The sequence below is a fragment of the Octopus bimaculoides genome, chromosome 18 (assembly GCF_046866305.1).
Source record: "Octopus bimaculoides isolate indiv1 chromosome 18, ASM4686630v1, whole genome shotgun sequence".
Classification (NCBI taxonomy): Eukaryota; Metazoa; Mollusca; class Cephalopoda; order Octopoda; family Octopodidae; genus Octopus; species Octopus bimaculoides.
The window spans coordinates 36,785,591-36,809,575 of record NC_142945.1 but is presented as its reverse complement, the minus strand read 5'-3'; the positions used below and the strand labels follow the sequence as shown (position 1 = coordinate 36,809,575).

At 39.4% G+C, this 23,985-nt stretch overlaps 1 protein-coding gene across 2 annotated transcripts in view; it reads right to left on the bottom strand.

The window, feature by feature from the left end:
• LOC106870502 (kinetochore protein Spc25) overlaps nt 1-22,611 on the bottom strand; it is a 64,750-nt gene extending 42,139 nt beyond the window's left edge. Inside the window, exons 1-2 of one of the 2 annotated variants that reach the window (XM_014916617.3) lie at nt 22,454-22,611; nt 20,102-20,256 (exon numbers count right to left, since the gene is read on the bottom strand). In XM_014916617.3, coding sequence (XP_014772103.2) covers nt 20,102-20,256; nt 22,454-22,470 — 172 coding nt within the window. In that variant the 5' untranslated portion in view covers nt 22,471-22,611. Of the gene's footprint in view, nt 1-20,101; nt 20,257-22,127; nt 22,280-22,453 lie in introns of those variants that run through there. The other variant, XM_014916626.3, reaches the window with a different exon arrangement.
• Between the last annotated feature and the right edge of the window lie 1,374 nt (nt 22,612-23,985).

Here is a 23,985-nt window from a genome sequence, read left to right as displayed (position 1 = left end):
GCAGAAGCTTCATGGTCATTTTTTAAGACTGCACATTGAAAGATAGCATGCATTGTGGATAGTGTTGGTGATGAAGTAAAGCGTGCAGTTTGGCGATCAATTTTACAAATTAAAGAGGTTGTGACAAATGCAAAAGAGTTCTATTGTGTGACCAAGAAAGTGTGCAAAAATATTCATAAGCTTTTTGTTCCACTATCCTCTGTCAACAGCCACTCAGAGAAGTTGGACTGATTGCAAGGTAATCCCAAATACTCATGCCATCCACTTCATTGCAAAAGCCAATGCTGGTTCAATCATCACTACCAAGAACTCCCAATTCAAAGTCCAAGAACCATGCACAGAATTCTCTTTATCACCAACACTTGAGGAAACTAGATCAACCTCAACAGCACCAGCAGTTCCTGTAGAACCAGGTTCTCCCAAAGGTATCACAACATATGTGGAGCAGTACTATCAACTATCTTCACCAGTTCTTCATTGGTAGGGCCCTAGAACATGTCTCTGGTTTCTTCGTACATCTGTTGTTGCTGGTATCAACACCTTCAACTGGCCCAGAAGGGATGATCTTGACACTTGTCATACAAATAATGTGTTCCATGGTCCTATCCACTTGGTTGGCACTGGGCCCTTTACAGCTGCTGAGCTGGAAAGCATCAAGAAAGCATTTGCTTTTCTCACAAAAAGCCAATGTAAAAGTATTTGTTGAGCTGGAGAACACAGGCGTTTCTTCGTTTTCAAACAGACCTTTGTCCTGAGTGTGTTTCTGAAGGATATTTTAAAATATTCTGGCTTAAAAAACCAAAACTTCTACTCCGTTGATTTGCAATTTGATGAGTGATTTTTGTAAACAGTCAGACTTTGTATGCAATTATATATTCATTATATATAATTATTCATAATTTTTATATTTAATAACTATGCATTTTTTAGAGCAAGTTTGACAAAACTGAAAAGGAGCTAGAGTGTGTGATACATGTATTTAGTTATTATAATAACTCCAGATGCACAAAAAGTTTAGATTGAGTGTTCTTAAATAATCATTTATAATATTTTCATTTTAATTGATGCTCATCTACATATATATTTATTTTCTAGATTCGCATTTTAAAACTAAATGTAGAATTGCTCCAAACTTTGTGGAAATTTATGAAAACTTTGCAGTTGAAACAAATTTGGAAATTAAAGTATATTGTAAATACACTTTCAGTATAAATGTTTAGTTTATAACGGTTATTGAAGTGGACACATTTTCCCCTCCGCCACAGTATACTGTCCTACAAGGTGCCATCCAACTCTGAAAACTTGAAAGAATGGGATTTCTTTCTGTTATCTTTTTGACAAACATAAAATATTGTAATTCAGTGTTCAATTAGTTTTTGTATATTGTTTCAAATATTCAGAGAATTTTAAAAGTGAAATTAAAGCTTTAGAAAAAGGAAATTTTCTGTTCCTCTTTGCAACAGCACACATTTTTTGTTCTACAGCATCAGAAGATCGTCATATAAAAAGTCACACAGTGGCACGGGTGACTTTCTGAAAACTAGAAGCTTCATTGCCTAAACAGACTCAAATGTCAAAATGTTAAGAAATTATGAGAAAAGCACTTCTGATTTTCCCCTCTGCAACATACAGAATACTGTGTAATGTACCTAGAGTAAGTACTGGGCTTAAAAAAAAAAAGTACTGCGGTTGATTCATTCAATTAAAAATTCTTCAAACTAGTGCCCCAGCATGGCCACAGTCAAATGACTGAAACAAGTAAAAGATAAAATATAATATGCAATACACATATTTCATCCCCAATATTTTGTGCTACCAGTTATCCTTCCCCATGTCACTCACTTCATCTTCTAATCATCATCCCCATAACACTATTTCCTATCAGCCATTGTAATGCCCACCCACCCTTGTTCTCTTTCCCATACACTTTATACTATTTCCCTATTTCTCCTCTATATGATTGTATTACAATGCTGCTCACCACTCCCTGCTTTCCTTTTGTTCTGCTACTTATCATCTCCCCCTCCTTGACTCATGCCTATTTCTTTCACTTGCCCCGCCCCATCCCCTGTTAACCATTTACTGCATCACCTGTATCCCCATCTCTAACAATCTGTTGCTCACCTGCTCCTCTGTCTTTATCCCACTCACCTGTTCTTTGGTCTCTTTTCCTTTCACATTCACTCTCTTGTACTTTCTGGGTGCACCCTGACAATTTATTAACACTGTCCCCTCTTCTTTTCCAGTTGGAGTAGCCATGTATCTTCTCTGCACAGAGATATCTGTTCCTATCGCTATCAAACCCTTGCCTCCCAACAACTGAGATAAAGCCACCTCGCCCAATACTACCCCCCCACTCAATTAAGGGGGTCGTGTATTGTAGTCTACTTGGTTACACAAAAGCACCCAGTACACTTTGTAAAGTGATTAGTATTAGGAGGGGAATCCAATCCTCGAAGCCATTCCGAAACAGACATGGGAGCTTGACACAATCCTCTCACCTATCAGATATAGTAAATGATGATGGTGATGCTTTGCACCCACTCATATTCCCAGGGTAGGAAGGCCTAGAAATGGTATGGTTGCTGCACTGCCTTACATGAATTTTCCACAAAACAACAGGTACGGTTGTGTGGTAAGAAGTTTGCTTCTCAACCACATGGTTTTGGATTCAATCCCAATGTGTGGTATCTTGGACAAGTGTCTTCAGCTATAGCCATTGGTTGACCAAAGTTTTGTAAGTGGATTTGGTCGACTGAAACTGAAAGAAGCCCATCACACACACACCAGCAACACTATCATCATTTAATATCCATCTTCCATGCTGGTATGGGTTGGATGGTTCGACAGGAGTTAAGCTGGAGCTTCACCAGGTTACATTGTCTGCTTTGGCATGATTTCTATTGCTGGATGCCCTTCCAAATGCCAACCACTTTACAGAGTGTACTGGATGCATTTTATGCGGCACCAGTACCAGTGCTTTTTACATGGCACCAACACCAGCATACGAGATAAAGACCTCTCAGCTGGGAGTAGTGAAACTGAAAGGGGTGGCTAGGAGCCATATGTGTGTGTGTGTATTTATGTATGTGTGTGTGTTACTGTCTCCTGGACACTGCATGGTTGTAAACAAATGTCTCCATCATGCAAGTCGTGCCCATTCCCAATCATCATCATCATCGTTTAATGTCTGCTTTCCATGCTAGTTAGCATGGGTTGGACGATTTGACTGAGGACTGGTGAAACTAGATGGCTACACCAGGCTCCAATCTGATTTGGCAGAGTTTCTACAGCTGGATGCCCTTCCTAACGCCAACCACTCAGAGAGTGTAGAGGGTGCTTTTACATGCCACCAGCACGAAGGCCAGTCAGGCGGTACTGGCAACGGCCACGCTCAAAATGGTGTATTTTATGTGCCACCCATACAAGAGCCAGTCCACGGGCACTGGCAACGATGTCGCTCGAAAATCCTTACACATGTCACGGGTACAAGTGCCAGAAAGGCGACGCTGGGCACAGGTGCTATCCCGATTTCGCTTTCGCTTGCCCCAATAAGTCTTTGCAAGCTGGGTTGATATTACCTTACATGGAAATAGGTGAGGGTTGATGACAAAGAGGGCATCCAGCTGTAGAGAATTCACTTCAAAAGCATTATGCCTGACCCATGCAAACACAGAAAAAAATGTGTACATTAAAACAAGGATAATGGTGATGATGATGACAACAGCTCTCAGAAATTACCGATTCCTAATTTGGCCACAATAAAGTCTTCAGTGAATAAGTGTTATTGTAAACATGACATATTTTTCCAAAAGCGGTCAACTGAAAGACTCCTGCCTTTTCTTTCGCCTCCAAGGAATTTTCTTTACATATGAGCGACCATCAAGTTGTCAGATTTGTGAACATTTCATGGCAATGAAATTAAGCATTAGAAAGTGGGAAAGAAAAGGTACATAAACATAAAACATCACTTACACACACACAGAATGATAGATAACATGTATATATATATATATATATCATATATGTATGTATGTATGTATGTATGTATGCATGCATGTATATATGTGCAAACACCCACATAGAGATTCACATGTGCACACATACATACATCTACATATACACAGGCACATAAATACACACTCATACATTCACAAGTACATAAACACACACACACATGCATACACAAAAAAATTACATACACATAAATACCAAACACATATGTACGCGCGCGCACACACACACACACATACATGCATACAATTGTTTTAGTGTGAACTACTGCTAAGCAACAACCAGAAGAAACAGACATTTATCACACGGGAAATGGATGAGAAACAAGTATTTTTTCTATCAATGTTTGCTATCAGTTTAGATAATATAAAACATTCTTCATTTCTAGTCAATGTGATTGACGTAATCAGATAGGAGGTCAATATTTTGTTTTGTCTAATTCATTTATTTTATGATAGTAACAGAATATATTTGATAAATATACCACACTCACCAAAGGTGATACTACTTCTTTTTTTTTTTTTCAATATAATTCTTTTACTAGTTTTAGTTATTGAACTGTAGTCATGCTGAATGAAGGACTCAAAAAGTATTACTTGATGGTTGATAATCGATGCCAGTATTTCACATAGTATTTATTCTATCACAAACTGATGGGGTTTTTTTTTTTTAGCACTAACAAACTCACAAGTCAGGGTAAAGCTGTAAAAAAATGACATGCAGACTAGAATTAGACAAATGCAAACCTGGGTTAGAACAATCATTGTCATTTCGTGTCTAGTTTCCATGCTGGCAGGAGTTGGACATTGCCCTTCCTAAAGCCAACCACTTTGTACCAGTGAGTGCATTTTCTTGTGTCACCAGCACTAGTGAAGGTCACCAAGTAACGTCCTTAACTCTAACAAACTCTATTCTTTCACTGGTTTCAGTCATTAGTTTAGCATGATGATGATGATGATGATGATGATGTACTTCCCACAAAGATGTACTTGATCAAATCAGCTGATTTCACTCTAGTAGTTATTTCATTCAGCATTTGTCAAGAAAAGAACAGGAAAAAGGAGAAAAAAAAAAACCTTGACTACATGGGGGGGGGGGCTGATGGTGGAGTATTTGAGGCAAGGAGAAGGGGTGATGGTCCTATGCCAGGTGTAAAGACGCTAATGTGAAACTGAAAGAAGCCTGCCATGTATATGTGTGTATTTGTGTTTTTGTAGCTGTGTCTGTCCTCACCACTGCTTGACAACCAGTCAAGAACCCATAGACCCTTAGAACTAAGAACCCATAATTTAGTAGTTCAGCAATAGAAAGAGGTACCAGGCTTATTATGAAAGTAAGAACTGAGGTCAATACCTTCAGCTAAAATCCCTCATGGCAGTGCCCCAGCATGGCCACAGTCTAATGACAAAAAGAAGTAAGAGATAAAAGATATTCTAATATATAAAATTACATATAGAAATTTATACATAATTATACATATTTTGATGTAATCCCTCTGAATTCTTGATATGAAAATTAACTGGGACACACATGTCATCCACTTTTAAGAAATAAGGCCACAAAATGGTTAAGTCTACAAATCACATAACAGCATTAAATTTATCAAGTCTGACAAAGGAATCAGTAAACAAGTGGGGTGACAATCAGGGTCCAGATAGCCTTTATGGATCCATACACCTTTTCCTTTTATCTTTAAATTGTTTCAGTCATTTGACTACGACCATGCTGGGGCATTGCTTTGTAGGGTTTTAGTTGAACAAATCAACCTTGGGACTCGTCTTTCCTTTATGCCTGGTATTTATTCTATTGGTCTCTTTTGCTGAGCTGCGATGTTACGAGGCTGTAAACACACTAAGACTGGTTGTCAAACAGTGGGTGAGTGGGGGAAACACAGACACAATGACACACATACATATGTACAACGGGCTTCTTTCAGTTTCCGTCTACCAAATCTACTTACAAGGCTTTGGTCAGCCTGAGGCTAGAGTAGAAGACACTTGCCTGAGGTACCACGCAGAACCCAGAACCATGTGATTGGGAAGCAAGCTTCTTATTTCTTTATTGCCCACAAGGGGCTACACACAGAAGGGACAAACAAGGACAGACAAGCGGGTTAAGTCGATTATATCGACCCCAGTGCGTAACTGGTACTTATCTATCGACCCCGAAAGGATGAAAAGCAAAGTCGACCTTGGCGGAATTCGAACTCAGAACGTTACGGCAGACGAAATACCGCTAAGCATTTCGCCCAGCATGCTACCGTTTCTGCCAGCTCGCCAGCAAGCTTCTTACCACACAGCCACACCTGCACCTATATAAAATTTTGTTGTTAAAATTCATGTGGAATAAAATTCATTATGTTTTCAAAATACAGAAAATATTTCAAAAATTTCTTTACACAATTTCTAATAATATTCAATTATAAAAATAGGACTTTATTTAAACATTGAATGGCTATTGGGGTCCAGTAGGGTAAGATAGCAATCAAAGGGGTCCACAGGAAAAAATTGAGTTGAGTACTACAGCTCTATACTATCACCTGACCTGCCGTAAATAACAACCAAAATCTCCCTCAAAACACATAACCATCTAAGAAAAAGAAGGACAAATTGCATAAAATTTTTCCTAGGTGCAAGTATAATGTGTGCTTAAGAAGCTCACTTTACAACCATGAGGTCTCAGGTTCAATTCCACTGTGCTGCAACTTGGGCAAGTGTCTTCTATCATAGCCCTGGGTCAAGCAATACCTTGTGAATGAATTTGGTAGAAAGAAACTATGTAGAAGCCCATTGTGTATACAGACACACATATACACACGCACACACACATATATACACACACACACACATATATATACACATACACACACATATACATACACACATATATACACACACACATATATGTACACACACATATATACACACACATATACACATATACACACACACACACACACATATAGACATATACACACACATATACACAGACACATACACAAACACACACACATATATATGTGGCATGTTTTGTGTTTGTCCCCCACTACTGCTTCACAACTGATGTTGGCTTATGTCCTTGTAACTTAGCAGTTCAGCAAAACGGTCAGATAGAATAAGTACGAGACTTCACAAAATAAGTATTGGAGACAATTTGTTCAACGAAACCCCTCAGGTGGTGGCCATAGCAAAGCCACAGCTCAGAGACAGTGAAAAGACAGAAAGATAAAAGGAGATAAAACAATGGGATGGTCACAATTTGATTGTCTTTTAATCACGGGAGTGCTAAACTATAGATAACTTAGGGGTTAGCCATAATGGTACAAGAACACAACTACATTTTGCTATTTGTACATTGTGAGGAAGGCTTGTGGCTTAATGGTTAGGGATATTCAGCTCACAATCGCAAAGTCATGAGTTCAATTCCTGGCGACATGTTGTGTCCTTGAGCAAGACACTTTATTTTACATTGCCCCAGTCCACTCAGCTGGCAAAAATGAGTTACATCATCATCATCATCATCGTTTAACGTCTGCTTTCCATGCTGGCATGGGTTGGACGGTTTGACTGAGGGCTGGCGAGCCAGAAGGCTGCACCAGTCTCCAATCTGATTTGACAAAGTTTCCACAGCTGGATGCCCTTCCTAATGCCAACCACTTCCGAGAGTGGGTGTTTTCATGTGCCATTGGCACGAGGGCCAGTCAGGTGGTACTGGCATCAGCCATGCTCAAATGGTGCTTTTTGTGCCACCTGCACAGGAGCCAGTCCAGCGGCACTAGCAACAACCATGCTCAAATGGTGCTTTTAACATTCCACTAGCATGAATGCCAATCAGGCGGTACTGTCATCGGCCATGACAGCGATTTCACTTGCCTCAACAAGTCTTCACAAGCATAGTTTATTGTTCAATGATTGAAGGGTACAGTTAAATGGGCTGGTTGTACAGCACTGACATAGGCCACGACCAACCTTGTCACACTCTGTTTAACAGTGAATCTCCCTGAGAACTACATAAGAGTACATGTGTCTGTGGAGTGGTCAGCTACATACACATTAATTCTTTGAGCAAGCTGTTCCATTGATTGGATCAACTGAAACCCTCGTCATTGTAATCGACAGAGTGCTACATCGTGTGATACCGTCATATACTTTGGCAAATTTCAAACTTACAAGATAATTATATTATAGGGTAATTCCTATAAGCCAATAACACCCACTAGTGCGATTCAGATCAGGTCCAGTTACTTGGTTCTTGACCAAATTATTCCTCATCTGTTTTTGAACTTTCACACAAGAAACAAGCCTGAAGTCTTTGAGAGAAAGCAGCATTGATCTTAAGTTTTAAACAAAGGAAAAGAAAACAATGTCATGTTTTGAAGAAAAGCCAAGGAAACAACCTGACTCTGGAAGGCTAGAGTGAATGCGTGTGTGTGTGTGTGTGTATATACATATACACACACACACACACATATACATGCATATACACACATACACATTTATATACACACATACACATGTATATACACACACACGTATATACACACATACACACAAATAAATCCACACATATACATATCATCATTATCTAATGCTAATGTCCGTTTTCCATGCTGGCATGGGTTGGACGGTTTGACTGAGGTCTAGAGAGCCAGTGGTTGCACCAGGCTCCAATCTGATCTGGTAATGTTTCTACAGCTGGATGCCCTTCCTAACCCTAACCCTAACTACTCCGAGAGTGTAGTGGGTGCTTTTTATGTGCCTGGCATCGATCACATTAGGATGCTTATTACATGCCACTGGCAAGGGAGCCAGTCAGGCAGTACTGGCATAAGCCTTGTTCGGATAGCGCATTTTACGTGCCATTAGCACGGGAGCCAGTCAGGCAACATTTAACTGGGCCTTTAAAAGCACCCTTCAATCATTGGGTGATACGCTGTGCTGGTGAAGACCTGTCAAACGAAGTGAAATCACAGTTGTGGCTGATGCCAGTGCCATGCCACCTGACTGGCATCCGTGCAGGTGGCACATAAAAAGCACCATTAGTGCGTTGGGCCTCGTGGAGGCAGTGACATCAAGCCGAGTGAGATCGTAGTCGTGGCTGATGCCAGTGTCACGTAACTGGCCTGTTAAAAGCACCCTTCAATCATTGGACAATATGCTGTGCTTGTGAAGACCTCCTGAACTGAGTTAAGTCAAAGGTGTGGTCGATGCCAGTGCCGTCTGACTGGCATCTGTGCTGGTGGCACATAAAAAGCACCATTCAAGCATTGGACATCATGGAGACAATGACAGGTGACTAAGATCCTTGGCGATAAACTGTGTTTGTGTTGACCTGTCAAGCCAAGTGAGACCATAGCTGTGAACAATGCTGGTGACACATAAACAGCATCCACTACACTCGCAGTGGTTGGCATTAGGAAGGGCATCCAGGTGTAGAAATCTTGGCAAATCAGATTGGAACCTGTTGCAGCCCCGCGGCTTACCAGTTTTCAGTCAAACCGCCCAACCCATGCCAGCATGGGAAGCATACGTTAAATGATAACGATGACGATATATGAATACATATATATATAGTAGTGGGGGTGGGTGCGCTGAAAGTGTAGCTGCTAGAATAAGAATAGCCTGGGCAAAGTTTAGAGAGCTCTTACTCCTGCTGGCGACAAAGGGACTCTCACTCAGAGTAAAAGGCAGACTGTATGACGCATGCGTACGAACAGCCATGCTACATGGCAGTGAAACATGGGCTGTAACTGCTGAGGACATACGTAAGCTCGCAAGGAATGAAGCCAGTATGCTCCGTTGGATGTGTAATGTCAATGTGAATACCCGTCAGAGTGTAAGTATCTTGAGAGAAAAGCTGAACATTAGAAGCATCAGTTGTGGTGTGCAAGAGAGACGATTGCGCTGGTGTGGACATGTGGTGAGAATGGATGAGGATAGCTGCGTGAAAAAGTGCCACACCCTAACAGTTGAGGGAACCCGTGGAAGAGGTAGGCCCAGGAAGACCTGGGCTGAGGTGGTGAGGCAAGACCTTCATACATTGGGCCTCACCGAGGCGATGACTACTGACCGAGACCTTTGGAAATGTGCTGTGCATGAGAAGACCCGGCAAGCCAAGTAAGATCGTTGCCAGTGCCCCTGGACTGGCTCTTGTGCGGGTGGCACATGAGATGCACCATTTTGAGTGTGGCCGTTGCCAGTACCGCCTGACTGGCTCCCGTAGGATTTTCGAGTGAGATCGTTGCCAGTGCCCCTGGACTGGCTTGTGCGGGTGGCACATAAAAGACACCATTTCGAGCGTGGCCGTTTTCGTGCGGGTGACACGTAAAAGCACCCACTACACTCTCTGAGTGGTTGGCGTTAGGAAGGGCATCCAGCTGTAGAAACTCTGCCAAATTAGATTGGAGCCTGGTGTTGCCATCCGGTTTCACCAGTCCTCACTCAAATCGTCCAACCCATGCTAGCATGGAAAGCGGACGTTAAACGATGATGATGATGATGATGATGATAGAGAGAGATACACATTTTCATGACACTGGGGTGTGTTAACATGCCACCGGCATGAGTGCCAATTTGCATGACACCGGTATCTGCTATGACTGCAATTTTGCTTGGCTTGATGGGTCTTCTCAAGCACCACATAAGGCCAAAGGTCTTGGTCATTGCCTCCGTGAGGCCCAACACTTGAAAGGAACTCAACCACCTTGCCTCCGTGTGGCCCAACACTGAGGCATACATATATGTATAGGCATAAATATATATATATATATATATATATATATATATACACACACATGCATATAAATATACATACACATATGTATATATAATAAGTAAATAATGAGGTGTGTCTATTTACTTTTGAGATGTCTGCGTATATAAAACAGCTTGTGTTATTAAAGTCTTGGCAAAGTGCCTAGTTTCCTGGTTATCAGCCAACTTCAAAGATGTTGAGAGAATTTCTTGAAATGAAATTAATGAACCAGTAAGTTTGTTTAGGTAACAATAATGAAACAGTAATGAAACTTATTCGTTAAACAATACGACTACATTTTTGTTTTTGTTGTAGCTGTTTTTATTTTTAGCCCTGCTGAACTAATCAAACCTATAATCAGAAGCCTTACACTCATCATTCATAATGTATCTAGTACTATATTATGCAATGCTTTTTTCCAGATGTGATTTGACAAATGTTTGGCTGCAATTTCTAGCAGGTAGATGCTTCTTTGCTGTCAAATAGTACACAAGATGTGTAGACAAGATTTTGATTCCAAGTCTTAACCATTAAAAGTAATTAATGCATCATCAATGAATGATTGGCAGGACACATGTTTTCCACATCACCTCTCAAATATACGTCTCTCTCTCTCTCTCTTTATATCTACTCATGTATGTATGTGTTTGAAGACACATGCCTCGGTTAAAGCATTGGGTTAAAAATCATGAGCTAGTGAGTTAGATTCCTGGACTGGGCTGCATGTTGTGTTCTTGAACAAGACACTATTTCACATTGCTCCAGTTGCCAAGTTGTATCGGTCTTTGCTTTTCCCTCAGATGTAATGTGGAGAGGGGTGGCTGATATGCATGGGTGACTGCTGGTCTTCCATGCACACATACACAAGCATTATCTAACTGTTAAGCTGAATAAGTGACTCATGGACCTTGTGACTGATAATTAAGAAACTAGTTTGATAAGTGCTACACACAAAACTGTAAGCCCTTCTGTTCTAAAATACATGCTCAACCTTATGTACTAAGTTATTTTTCTTTTGTATGTCCCACCAAACACATACATTCACTGTATGCATCCTTTTAGATTTTTACTCCTGATTTGCATGCATGCATGTGTGCATCTATATATATGTATATATGTGTGTGTGCATGTATGTATATATATTTCAAGTTCGTGCCTCACAGCGTTCATACACATAATTTTTCCCGTCTGGCCGTATAGCCTTTTCTGTTTGTTTTCCTGTCTTGTTTTTTGTCTGCCACTACATTCCTCCATGGCAAGGTTTAATTTGTGTATACAAATTTAATTTGCGGTCCATGGGAAGAGCCGTTTTAGCGATGCATCCTGCCCAGCTCTTCGAAACGCCGGTGTTAAAACGGGGGCAGCTGATGAAGAAGAATGTTCTCTATGTGGCTTGTGTGTTTTCTCGTCTACGTTTTGTTTGCAATGTCCTGTACCCAGATATGCACCTATACATACAGGTGGATGTCGGTATGCACATACCTGTACGTATATATGCATATACTCATTTACTATTTATTTATATATATAGCACAAAAACGCAATAGAGGGCATTAAAACGCTCAGACAGATAGATGATACAAAGGCGAACGAGAGAAACAACAATTAAAAGGACAGGCAAACAAAGACGGGTCATTCTTGGCTTTCTTTCATCAGTCAAGTACCAAAAGTCACGACCATTTCGGGCAGTTACACTTGTGATGGTTTGATCTGGCTGTCTCCATATATATATATATATATATATATCATCATCATCATCATCATCATCATCGTTTAACGTCCGCTTTCCATGCTAGCATGGGTTGGACGATTTGACTGAGGACTGGTGAAACCGGATGGCAACACCAGGCTCCAATCTAATTTGGCAGAGTTTCTACAGCTGGATGCCCTTCCTAACGCCAACCACTCAGAGAGTGTAGTGGGTGCTTTTACGTGTCACCCGCACGAAAACGGCCACGCTCGAAATGGTGTCTTTTATGTGCCACCCGCACAAGCCAGTCCAGGGGCACTGGCAACGATCTCACTCGAAAATCCTACGGGAGCCAGTCAGGCGGTACTGGCAACGGCCACGCTCAAAATGGTGCATATATATATATATATATATATATATATATATGCATGTGTCTTGCTTCACTCTTGGGTGTGTGTGTTCAACGGATGTTAAATGATGATGATTATATATATATATATATATATATATATATATATATATATATATATATATATATATATAATGCATGAACACATGCATATCAGTGAAGTGAAACGCAGATGCATATCCACCACACAAATACAAGTTATCCATGAACACAAGCATGCATAATACAAACAGTCTTGCCCCTTGGATAGTGGCTTGAATTCTCCAAAGAACAAAACAGGCATATATATAACAGAGTATCCCAAGTTTTACTCCACAACTTTCTACATTAAATCATAAAATAAAAAGCAGTAGTCATTTCAGGCACAGGACTATCGCATATCGTGCTAGCAAAAGGAAATATGAAGAAACATCTATCGGTTTCAAATTTTAGCACAAGGCCAGCACGTTCGGAGGAGGGTGCAAGTAGATTACATCAACCCCCAGTGCTCCACTGGTACATATTTTATTGATTCCGAAAGGATGAAAGGCAAAGTTGACCTCTGCGGAATTTGAACTCAGACCGTAAAGACGGACGAAATGTCGCAAAGCAGTTTGCCCGGTGTACAAATGATTAACCTCACTCGTCGCCTTAACCCTTTAGCATTCTAATCGGCCATATCCGGTCTATTTTATGTCAAAATTGGCCAGATCTAGCTTCTCACACCTTCCTACAATGCCATTCTGAAAGATGAACAATAACATCATTGAAAGCTCACAGCTACAAGATAAGGCATAATTAATTCAAAATAATATGAATAAGTAAGCATTACATTTGAGAGAGTAATCTGAATGCTTAAAACATGAAGAAACATTCCGTAACAGGTTAACTCAAAGATATAGAATTGAAATGTAAGGGAGGTAATTATAAAAACCTTACATTACTGATTATATCCCTTGTTGCTCTAATATAGGTTCCTACAGCGGCAATAATTTTTTTTTTTTTTCTTCTACAAAACATTCCGACCGATGCACATGAAAGTCTTTTTTACAGGCGCAGGCGAGACTCAATGGTTAAGAAGCTTGCTCCCAAGCCATATGATCTTCGTTCAATCCCACAAGCGTCTCCAATTATAACACCGAGAACCAAAGCCTTGTGGGTGGATTTGATAGGTAGAAACTGTGTGGAAGCCTGTCGTGTGTTTGTGTGCGCACACACAGATAGACAGAAAGATATGTGTGTGTGTGTTCGATCTCCACCCCAGCGCTTGACAACTGCTGTTGGTAACAATTTGACAACAGAGACCAATAGAATAAGTACCAGACTTCAAAAAAAAAAAAACAGGGTTCATTTGTTCAACTAAAACCCTTCAAAGCAGTGCCCCAACATGGCCACAATCTAATGCCTTAGAAAAAAATATAAGATAAAGGGTTATATTTCTTATTACAAGGAACATTCTGAGTTCAAATTCTGCCAAGGTTGACTTTGCCTTTCATCCATTCAGGATCAATACAAAAACAAAGTTAGTTTTTGTATGTGGCAGATGTTCAGGTGCAATAAACACTCTAAACAAACAGGAAACAACTTCTATCTCATTCCAGGGAGCAAAACTAGAGGTAGTTGATAGCTTCCGCTATCTGGGTGACCAAGTTAGTAGTCGGGGTGGGTGCACTGAAAGTGTAACTGCTAGAATAAGAATAGCCTGGGCCAAGTTTAGAGAGCTCTTACCTCTGCTGGCGACAAAGGGACTCTCACTCAGGGTAAAAGGCAGACTGTATGACGCATGTGTACGAACAGCCATGCTACATGGCAGTGAAACATGGGTTGTGACTGCTGAGGACATGCGTAAGTTCGCAAGGAATGAAGCCAGTATGCTCCGCTGGATGTGTAATGTAAATGTGCATACCCGTCAGAGTGTAAGTATCTTGAGAGAAAAGCTGAACATAAGAAGCGTCAGTAGTGGTGTGCAAGAGAGACGATTGCGCTGGTTTGGACATGTGGTGAGAATGAATGAGGATAGCTGCGTGAAAAAGTGCCACTCCCTAACAGTTGAGGGAACCCGTGGAAGAGGTAGGCCCAGGAAGACCTGGGCTGAGGTGGTGAGGCAAGACCTTTGAACATTGGGCCTCACCGAGGCGATGACTACTGACCGAGACCTTTGGAAATGTGCTGTGCATGAGAAGACCCGGCAAGCCAAGTGAGATTGTTGCCAGTGCCCCTGGACTGGCTCTTGTGCGGGTGGCACATAAGATGCACCATCCTGAGCGTGACCGTTGCCAGTACCGCCTGACTGGCCTTGTAGGGTTTTCGAGCGAGATCGTTGCCAGTGCCCCTGGACTGGCTCTTGTGCGGGTGGCACATAAAAGACACCATTTCGAGCGTGGCCGTTTTCGTGCGGGTGACACGTAAAAGCACCCACTACACTCTCTGAGTGGTTGGCGTTAGGAAGGGCATCCAGCTGTAGAAACTCTGCCAAATTAGATTGGAGCCTGGTGTAGCCATCCGGTTGCACCAGTCCTCAGTCAAATCGTCCAACTCATGCTAGCATGGAAAGCGGACGTTAAACGATGATGATGATGATGATCATCATCATCAGCGAAAGACCAGCATCCAATCATCAGCATTGTTTTAACTTCCACTTTTCCATGCTTGCATGGGTCGGACAGAATTAGTTGAAACAAATTTTCTCAAACTGGATGCCCTTCCTGTAGTCAACCCTCATCTATTTCCAAGCAAATTAATAATAATATCCAAGTCTACTGAAAAATGAACAGTCCAAGTACAATCATACAGTTATGGAAACAATAACGCCATTTAAATGAGCCTTTTTATCTTTTATCTCTTAATTGTTTCAGTCATTAGACTGAGGCCATGCTGGAGTACCGCCTTAAAGAATTTTTAGTTGATTGAATTGAATCCAGTACTATTTTTTTTTTTTAAAGCCTGGTACTTATTCTATTGTCAGCTCTTTTGCCAAACTGCTAAGTTACAAGGACATAAACACATCAACACCAGTTGTCAGGCAGTGGTGGGCATCTAACGCAGACGCATAATCTGCATATCATGCTTTATCACACATCAAATTTTGTTGATATTTAAAATATTAAACGTTGTACAAACAACAGGTGTCTTTCGCCTAAGGACGAATTAAATTAAACTGGCGTGTGTGGAAATAAAGCCTTAAGGCTGGGATACAAGATTTCACCAGCCCAAACTGCAAAGATAATCTGGAACTCAACTTAGGAAAGAAAACTCCGAATGACCTGTCCTTGTTTTCTTTGTATCGTCTGTCTGGATGTTTTGCTGTCTCTTTCTTGTATCACCTAACTGTCTGGATGTTTTGCGTTATTGACCCATTTTGTATTGTATATCTATATCTATATATATATATTTTTAAAAATAACGTTGACCACTAACGTGAACAATTAATGTGCTAGAAATAGATCACATCTTGTGTCTATTAAGACCTAAATTGTTCTCAACATGAAATATAGCAGCATACCAAAACGTAAGCGGGCAAGACATTTAAAATCACCTAAAAAAACATTATTAAACAGGTACTGATGTCTTGCCCGCTTACGTTTTGGTATGCTGCTATATTTCATGTTGAGAACAATTCAGGTCTTAATAGACACAAGATGTGATCTATTTCTAGCACATTAATTGTCCACGTTAGTGGTCAACGTTATTTTTAAAAATGTACCTTAATCCCCTGAGATTGCAGATACTATTTCTGAATCTCTTTGATTCTTTAGATGTGCTGGCCTCCTGATAATTAATCGATATTAATATATGATTAATTATCATATTCTATATATATATATATATATATATATATATATATATATATATAGGCAGTCCTCCTTCGAACCCACAAGAGTTAACAAGTGAGACAGAGACAGGCAGAAACAAGAAAAATGCCCCTGTTATTTGAATACTATACAAATATGTCTTTAAAAAGACTTTTCTTTTAAATTTACCAAAATTTAATTTTTCAATAATTTTTCAAAAATCTATTATTCATATTTACTGTTGAAAAGATCTCAAGGATCGAAACCGGTTCTGTAATGTTCTTTATAGAAGTATTTTAGCATTTTCTACTTTGTCTTTTTTCCATATATATATATATGTATATAGTAGCTGCTTTCTCATATACAAGCAAAGCCACTGCTAGAAAGAATCAATCACTGAAATGAGTCATTGATGATGCAATGAGACCTGTTTTTTTTCTTCATAACCCGCTTTCACTGGCTGTCTCTTTTGTCTTTTTCTCTAGAGAGAAGAAGAGGTGGAGGTAGTGAGAGAGAGAGACACATATACAACCAGAGAGAGAGGAAACAGTGAGAGAGATAGCCCTAAAGAGGGACATATAGACAGAGAGAAAGTAATAAATGTAATGTATAAACTTAGAAAAAGTTAGAAGTGGATTGAGTGACAGGGGGGATTATTTTATCACTCTGTAAAAAACATCATGGTGAAATAGACAGTAAGTGGATTGCTAGAAATAGGAGCCAACTCACTCCCTACCCATTCCATTTTTTGAAAATAAGTGCACAGTTATCTGCGGAATGGTCAAATTAATTTAAAAAACATGCAAAAGCTGAAATATCAATTTTATTTAGTGATCTCAGCAGTCAACATGCAAACAATTTTTGCATTTTATAAGGATAAATAAACATATATGTATGGTAAAGCTTAGTTATTAGCCTAATGTCATGAAACTAGAGCTAAGCACTGGTTTTTAGAAGGCATTTACACAGCCTAGCATATGCACACACAAACATGACTCCCAAATACCATGAAATGCTTGTGAAGTGAATAACAAGCAGTTCTTTCACTCAGTCTGCTAGAAATACCAGCAAATCCTCCTTCAAACCACATGTTACACATCATCATTTAACACCTAGTTTCCGTACTGGCATGGGTTGGATGTTTTGAGAGCAGCCAATGAGCCAGAGAACTGCATTAAGTTCCAATGTCTGCTTTGGTATGGTTTCTATAGTTTGATGCCCTTCCTAATGACAACCACTTTACAAAATGTACTGGGTGCTTTACATGGCACTAATACTGGTGAGGTTACTAGGTATTTTACTTGCAAAGATCCCTTAAATGAGTGAGAAGAATTGAGGGAGGTAGGTCTGTACCAGGTGAGGAAAGGTTAAAGTATGGTAAAGGGACAGGAATTATTCAAAATATTAAAAAAACAAAAAAACTAAACCTAGATATATATTAGCCCTGGGTAAAACTTTAAACTGCATCTGGCAATGTGGCAACCTCCTATCCACTATTGTTCCCAGTTCTGTTCTGACCCAGAGTAGTAGCACCCGTCAGTGTATGCAATTATGAGTTAAATAGCATGTAATCTCCCAATCCAGGGAATGTTGAAATCATGGGATGCAGCATGGTGGATGAGAGCTATTTCAGCAGATGATCTTGCCATCGGCACATATCACCAGATGATGAGTGAATGAACAGACAATAAACTGTCAATAGCCAGGTTCAACCAGCTCAGACAGTGAACTACTGCTATCATCTGTAGCCATGGCATGCACAGATGAGATATTCCAGCTAGTGTGAGACCATGTGACTAAAACACAAGACAGACATCCATCATGCATCATCATTTAGTCGGAACATCTGGCATGGAAGAGTTACATCAGCCCAGGTAAGTCATCTGACTGGATTAATTGTGATATCTATGAGGAGGTACCTAAAAGTAACAGGAAACGTTCTCTGTGGAACAAATCCATTGTAGTTCAGGCTTCTGCTGCTAAAAGTCACTTGATGCAACCCTCAAGCATCAGTCTGTTGACTGGGGGCAGCAAGTAGGATCAAACTGCCACATAATGCGTCTTTGTTTTGCAGAGCTTCTCCACTGTTTGTCAATTTTTGCAATGGCTGAAATGAAGGAACAGAATGCTTCCGTGAAATTCTGTTTTCTGCTGGGGAAAACATCTATCAAAACAGTTGTCATGCTTCAAACATCTGGCAAGGACACTGCCAGGAGCAAAACACAAGTTTATGAGTGGTTTCCAGGCTTTAGGAATGGTCACTTGAAGACCAACCTCGTTCAGAACGAATGCCAAGCTACTGAACATATGAAAACATCATGAAAATTCATGAACTGATTTTGGAGGATTGCCATTGAACAATTGATGAACTTGTTGATATGACTGGTGTGTGTCCTGGAGCTTCTGCCAACAAATTTTGAGCAAGGAATTGCGAATGAAAAGAACTGCAGCAAAATTCGTGCCTCACTTGTTCACGGAAGATCAAAAGCAGTCACAACTGAATGCATGTCATGAACTGAAAGAACAGTTGGAAGTTGATCCAGATCTTTTTCAAAGGTCATCACTGGTGCTATGAAATTTGCAGATGTTGAAGAAGTGAAGCAAAAAATGACGGAGGTGTTAAAAGGCATCACTTCACAAGAGTTCCAGCACTGCTTCAAATAGTGGCAAACACACATGGGCCGATGCATTACTTCAAATGGAGAATACTTTGAAGGCGATAAAAATGTAAACATGTAAAACTAAGTGAGTAAAATAATATTGCAGAATTCCTGTCTCTTTTGGGTACACCCTCGTATAAGGTCTGAAGAGAAAGAAACACGTATGCTACAAGCTGGAATATTTTTAATATTAGCTCTGCTCAATAATGGTTGAATTAGGATTAAACAAATATATCAACAATAGTAAAATATGTCTTCCAGCAAAACAGAAAATAATTACAGTGAACCTGAAATCCAAATAAAAAAAAAAAAAGAAATTTATTTTCTGCAATAAAAATTTACATTTGAAAAACTTTTGGTAAACTTATTCAACATGGAGTTACAAAAACAAAAGATTAATTAAATGAAATATACATAAAAATGAGTATGAAATGTTTATGTGCAGCTATTTTGGCACTTCATATTTGGCATCACTGATTGAACACTAACTTATTTGACATAAAACATTCTAATGTTTCTTTCATTCTTTCCTACCCTCCTTCTCTTTATATATGGGACCATGTATCTCTTTGTGTATGAAAAGAGGAAAACTGCATTCAAATAATAAATTGCAATGTCTCTTTTCCTCTCACTCTTCCTATCTGTATCTGTATATTCCTGCATGCACCTGTATTTGTGTGTGTGTTTGCCTCCAGGGCCAAAATCTACCATTGCCAAAACAGGCTGAGTGTCAAGTCAACCATGCCAAATCACCTGCGTCTAAACAACTGCACCAAATCATTTCATTTCACATACACAGACTTACCTTTGCCACTGTTTATTCTGGAGTTGTGATTATTTTGGGTAACAAGAACCCTTTTAATCCAGTTTTCATTGATTTGTTCCATAAATTTCTCCTCAAACTGCAACAACTTCATATAAAAAGTTTCATATTCTTGCTGGAAATCAAAGATTTCGTATCTGAAATAGATGCAGAGACACTCTTCAGAAAATTGGTTCTTTTATATGTTTTATAATTGTTGAATATTAGTTTCAAATTTTGGCACAAGGCCAGTAATTCCAGGGGATGGGGCTCAGTCAAATACATTGATCCCAGTACTCAACTAGTAATTATCTTATCGACCCCACAAGGATGAAAGGACAAAGTTGACCCTAGCAGAATGTGAAGATAGGTGAAATAGCACTAATCATTTTGTTCGGCATGCTAGTGATTCTACCAGCTCACCATCTTAATCATACCTTAGCACTAACGTCAGATGTGCTCAGCTAACCCTTTTGTTACCACATTTCTATTGAAACATTGCTTTAATTTTGAAACTAATGAAGAATTTAGTGAAATAATGTTTCCATTGTTATGTTGGTGTATAGAACAAAAATTAACATGCAATTTTGATGGGAGGTCTTTCGATTACTTTAACCCTTGAGCATTTAATGAAGCCATATCTGGCCTAAAGGTTCTACCTGTTTTATGTTCAAACTGACCAGATCCAACCTCTCATACCTACTACCCTACATTGTCATTCTTAAAATATTCAAACAGACCTTTGAAATATTGAAGGTACAAAATAATATGTGATTAATTCAAAACAATGTGAATATATAAAGCGATACATTTGACAAAGAAATCTGAATGCTAAAGGGTTAAGACAGGAAATTTATATCATAAAGCCAGAGCGTCTCAAGAGTGTGAGACTGGTTCTATGAACCAAACTTACTGTTTTAAAATTATCTAAATTTAAACCTTCCGTCACTGGTACGTAGTGTAGTGCAACAGTTAGAGTATGCTGTGTGTGGGTATATTGTGTAGTGATGTGCCACTCGGGGTATGTTGTGTACGGACTGTATAGAAATGTGATCGTCAGAGTATGTTGAATGTGGACACACTGATGGCAGTGTGATCTTCTGTTGTTTAGACTCAGATCAATAAGGATCGAGTAGTGGCTTCCAGTTCAATTTATTGCCCGTGTAGAACTAATCTACCAACTACTAACAGTGTAGACAACATTTGTTATTTGCTTCACTACAGCGTTCATTCTAAGTATATACATTGACAACTCCTAGTTTTGCCATTAGAGAATATGATTAACGGGAGAGATGAAACAAGAGGGATATATAAACATTACTTTCACCAGACCCAATCAAATCTGCACTGTCTATACTGCCCCCGACCAAAAAAAAAAACACCATATTTTAAAAATAACCCCACAAACGAGACAACCATTCTATCAAAATTTACCGATTCTGTTTCAAAAGAAAAAAAAGGATAAATACATAGTAGGAAGGAATCCCAGTTTAACATAAATGCACAGTGCAAATCCTTGCAATAGTCTCCGAGGCCGAATGATATAAAGATCACGTAAGGTTCCGAGTTCATCCCCGTACCGTATTCAAAAATATCACATGGTGTCAAGACCTAACATCTAGGAGTCAAGACCTAACGGGGTCCAGCTCTCTTAGAGTGTCTTGAACTAATGGGCCAAAATACTTGCTTGATGTGAGTTCTTCCTCTGAAGATTTCTTCAGATGTGTCCACTCGCTTCGTAGCGAGCTTCCACTTACTACAATTCTCAACTTCTAGAAGCTTGATTTTCAACCATAAGGTTCCGGGTTCAGTCTCACAGACAAATTGTCTTTTACTATAATCCCCAAGCCGATCAAAGGTTTGTGAGAGAATTTGGTAGACAAAAAGATGAAGAAGCCTGTCGCATATATGTGTGCATTTACGTTTGTTTTTGTCCCCCATCACTGTTTGGTAATCGGTGTTGGTTTGTATTCATTCTCATAACTTAACGGTTTGGTAAAAAAAAAAAAAAAGGTGATAGAATAATTACCAGATATAAAACGAAAAAAAAAATACTAGGGTTGATTTGTTCAGCTAAAACTCTACAAGGTGGTGCCGTAGCATGGCCGCAATCCAATGAGTGAATCAATATATATATGTATGGAAAAAGAGACTGAGAGATGCTTTGTTTATATATGAGTAGCATTTTGTACTTTTGTTTATATATGAGTCTGTATGTGTTCTTTATGCAGAGCGATCTCTCTCGTGATAGGAAACTGACGAGCGTCCAATAAACCAAATAAACATTGAGAGTAAAATAAGGATCAGAAAAAAAAAATCAAATAAGAATTATGTTGATATTTAAACAATACTTACTCAGTCACAGTATCCATTTCGATTCACTCAACAGTTAAACTATTCCAATGTTGTTTTCTTGGAGTTTAATTTGCTCCTACGACATTTAACTTAACCGCTTTCAGGATATTAGCCAATCAGATTAGGTTTAATGACTAAAATCAAATTGACCAATCATAGATGGTTTTACGGACATCTGACGAGTTACCGTTCGTAGCGTATGTAAAAGTATGTTTGTGTATGTGTTTATGTTTGTTTCTGTATGTGTGAAATGTATATGTTTTATAGTAAAGTTTATGTTGGTGAGACTGTATGCGTGTTGCTCCTGCAAATTTGTTTGTTTTTTTTTTCCATTACTTTATTAGTACTGTATATATTTTTCTATGAATGAAATTTTGCTACGATGTATTTTCGAAAGCGTAGATGACAGTTATATCATTGAATATTTTAAGATTTTATTTAGCCTACTTTAATGCACGTCAAAAGTATTCAGAAATAGAATTTTTTTATTTGTATTGTGGTACGCTAAAGGTAAATTCGGAAACTTTGCTATTCCTAGAAATTTTTGGCAAATCTGCAGATGTACGAAGTTTCACCATCACCACCCACGACTTTGTTTTTTCATAACTTTCTGTTTGTTAATGAAATTTTTCACACGCTTAGTTGCCGACCACATGATTCCGGGTTCAGTCACACTGCGTGACACCTTGGGTAACCATCTTCTACTTTAGCCTCGAGCCGAACAAAACCGTGTGAGTGGATTTGGTAGCCGAAACTGAAAGAAGCCCGAAGAATATCTAACTGTGCATCTGTTTGTCCCCCACCACCGCTTAACAACCGGTGTTAGTGTGTTTACGTCCCCGTAACCAGAGCATGAGTTGTTAGGTGCAATCCTGCGTAGGTCCACGAACGTAAGTCCTTAGGTGCAATCCTGCGTATTATCTATGTGGATTAAAATCCTAAGAAAAAAGACGGGAACATATCAACGTTCTATAACAGAATGATAGCGGAGGTGGCTATTAAATCTGCAATGGCCCCATAACTACCGTCTCGGCTATAACTTTGGAGCCCTAGTAATCCGTTAAAGCGTACTTAATCGTTTAGATCACCTGTGAACTAAACCCCCATACTTTGTATGTATATATATATATATATATACATATATGTATAATAATAATACAAATAATATGTGAGTATATGCATATATACGTACATGTATGTACAAACTTACATCTACATGTATATATAGATGCATATCTGGGTACAGGACGTCACAAAAAAACGTGGACAAAATGAAAAACAGAACATAAACAGAGCACAGAAAACTTTGTAACATTGCCTCTAAGGCCTTCGATTCTAAACCTTACTTCCACACCTGAAAATTCTTCTTTAGTTCTGGTAGTGATTCTGCTATGAAGGCCAGGTCATCAGCATAGAGGAGCTCCCATGAGCAACCTGTCTTGAATTTCTCTGTTATTGCCTGGATGACTATGATGAATAAAATGGGGCTCAGGGCCGATCCTTGGTGGACCCCTGCCACTACCCGGAATTCT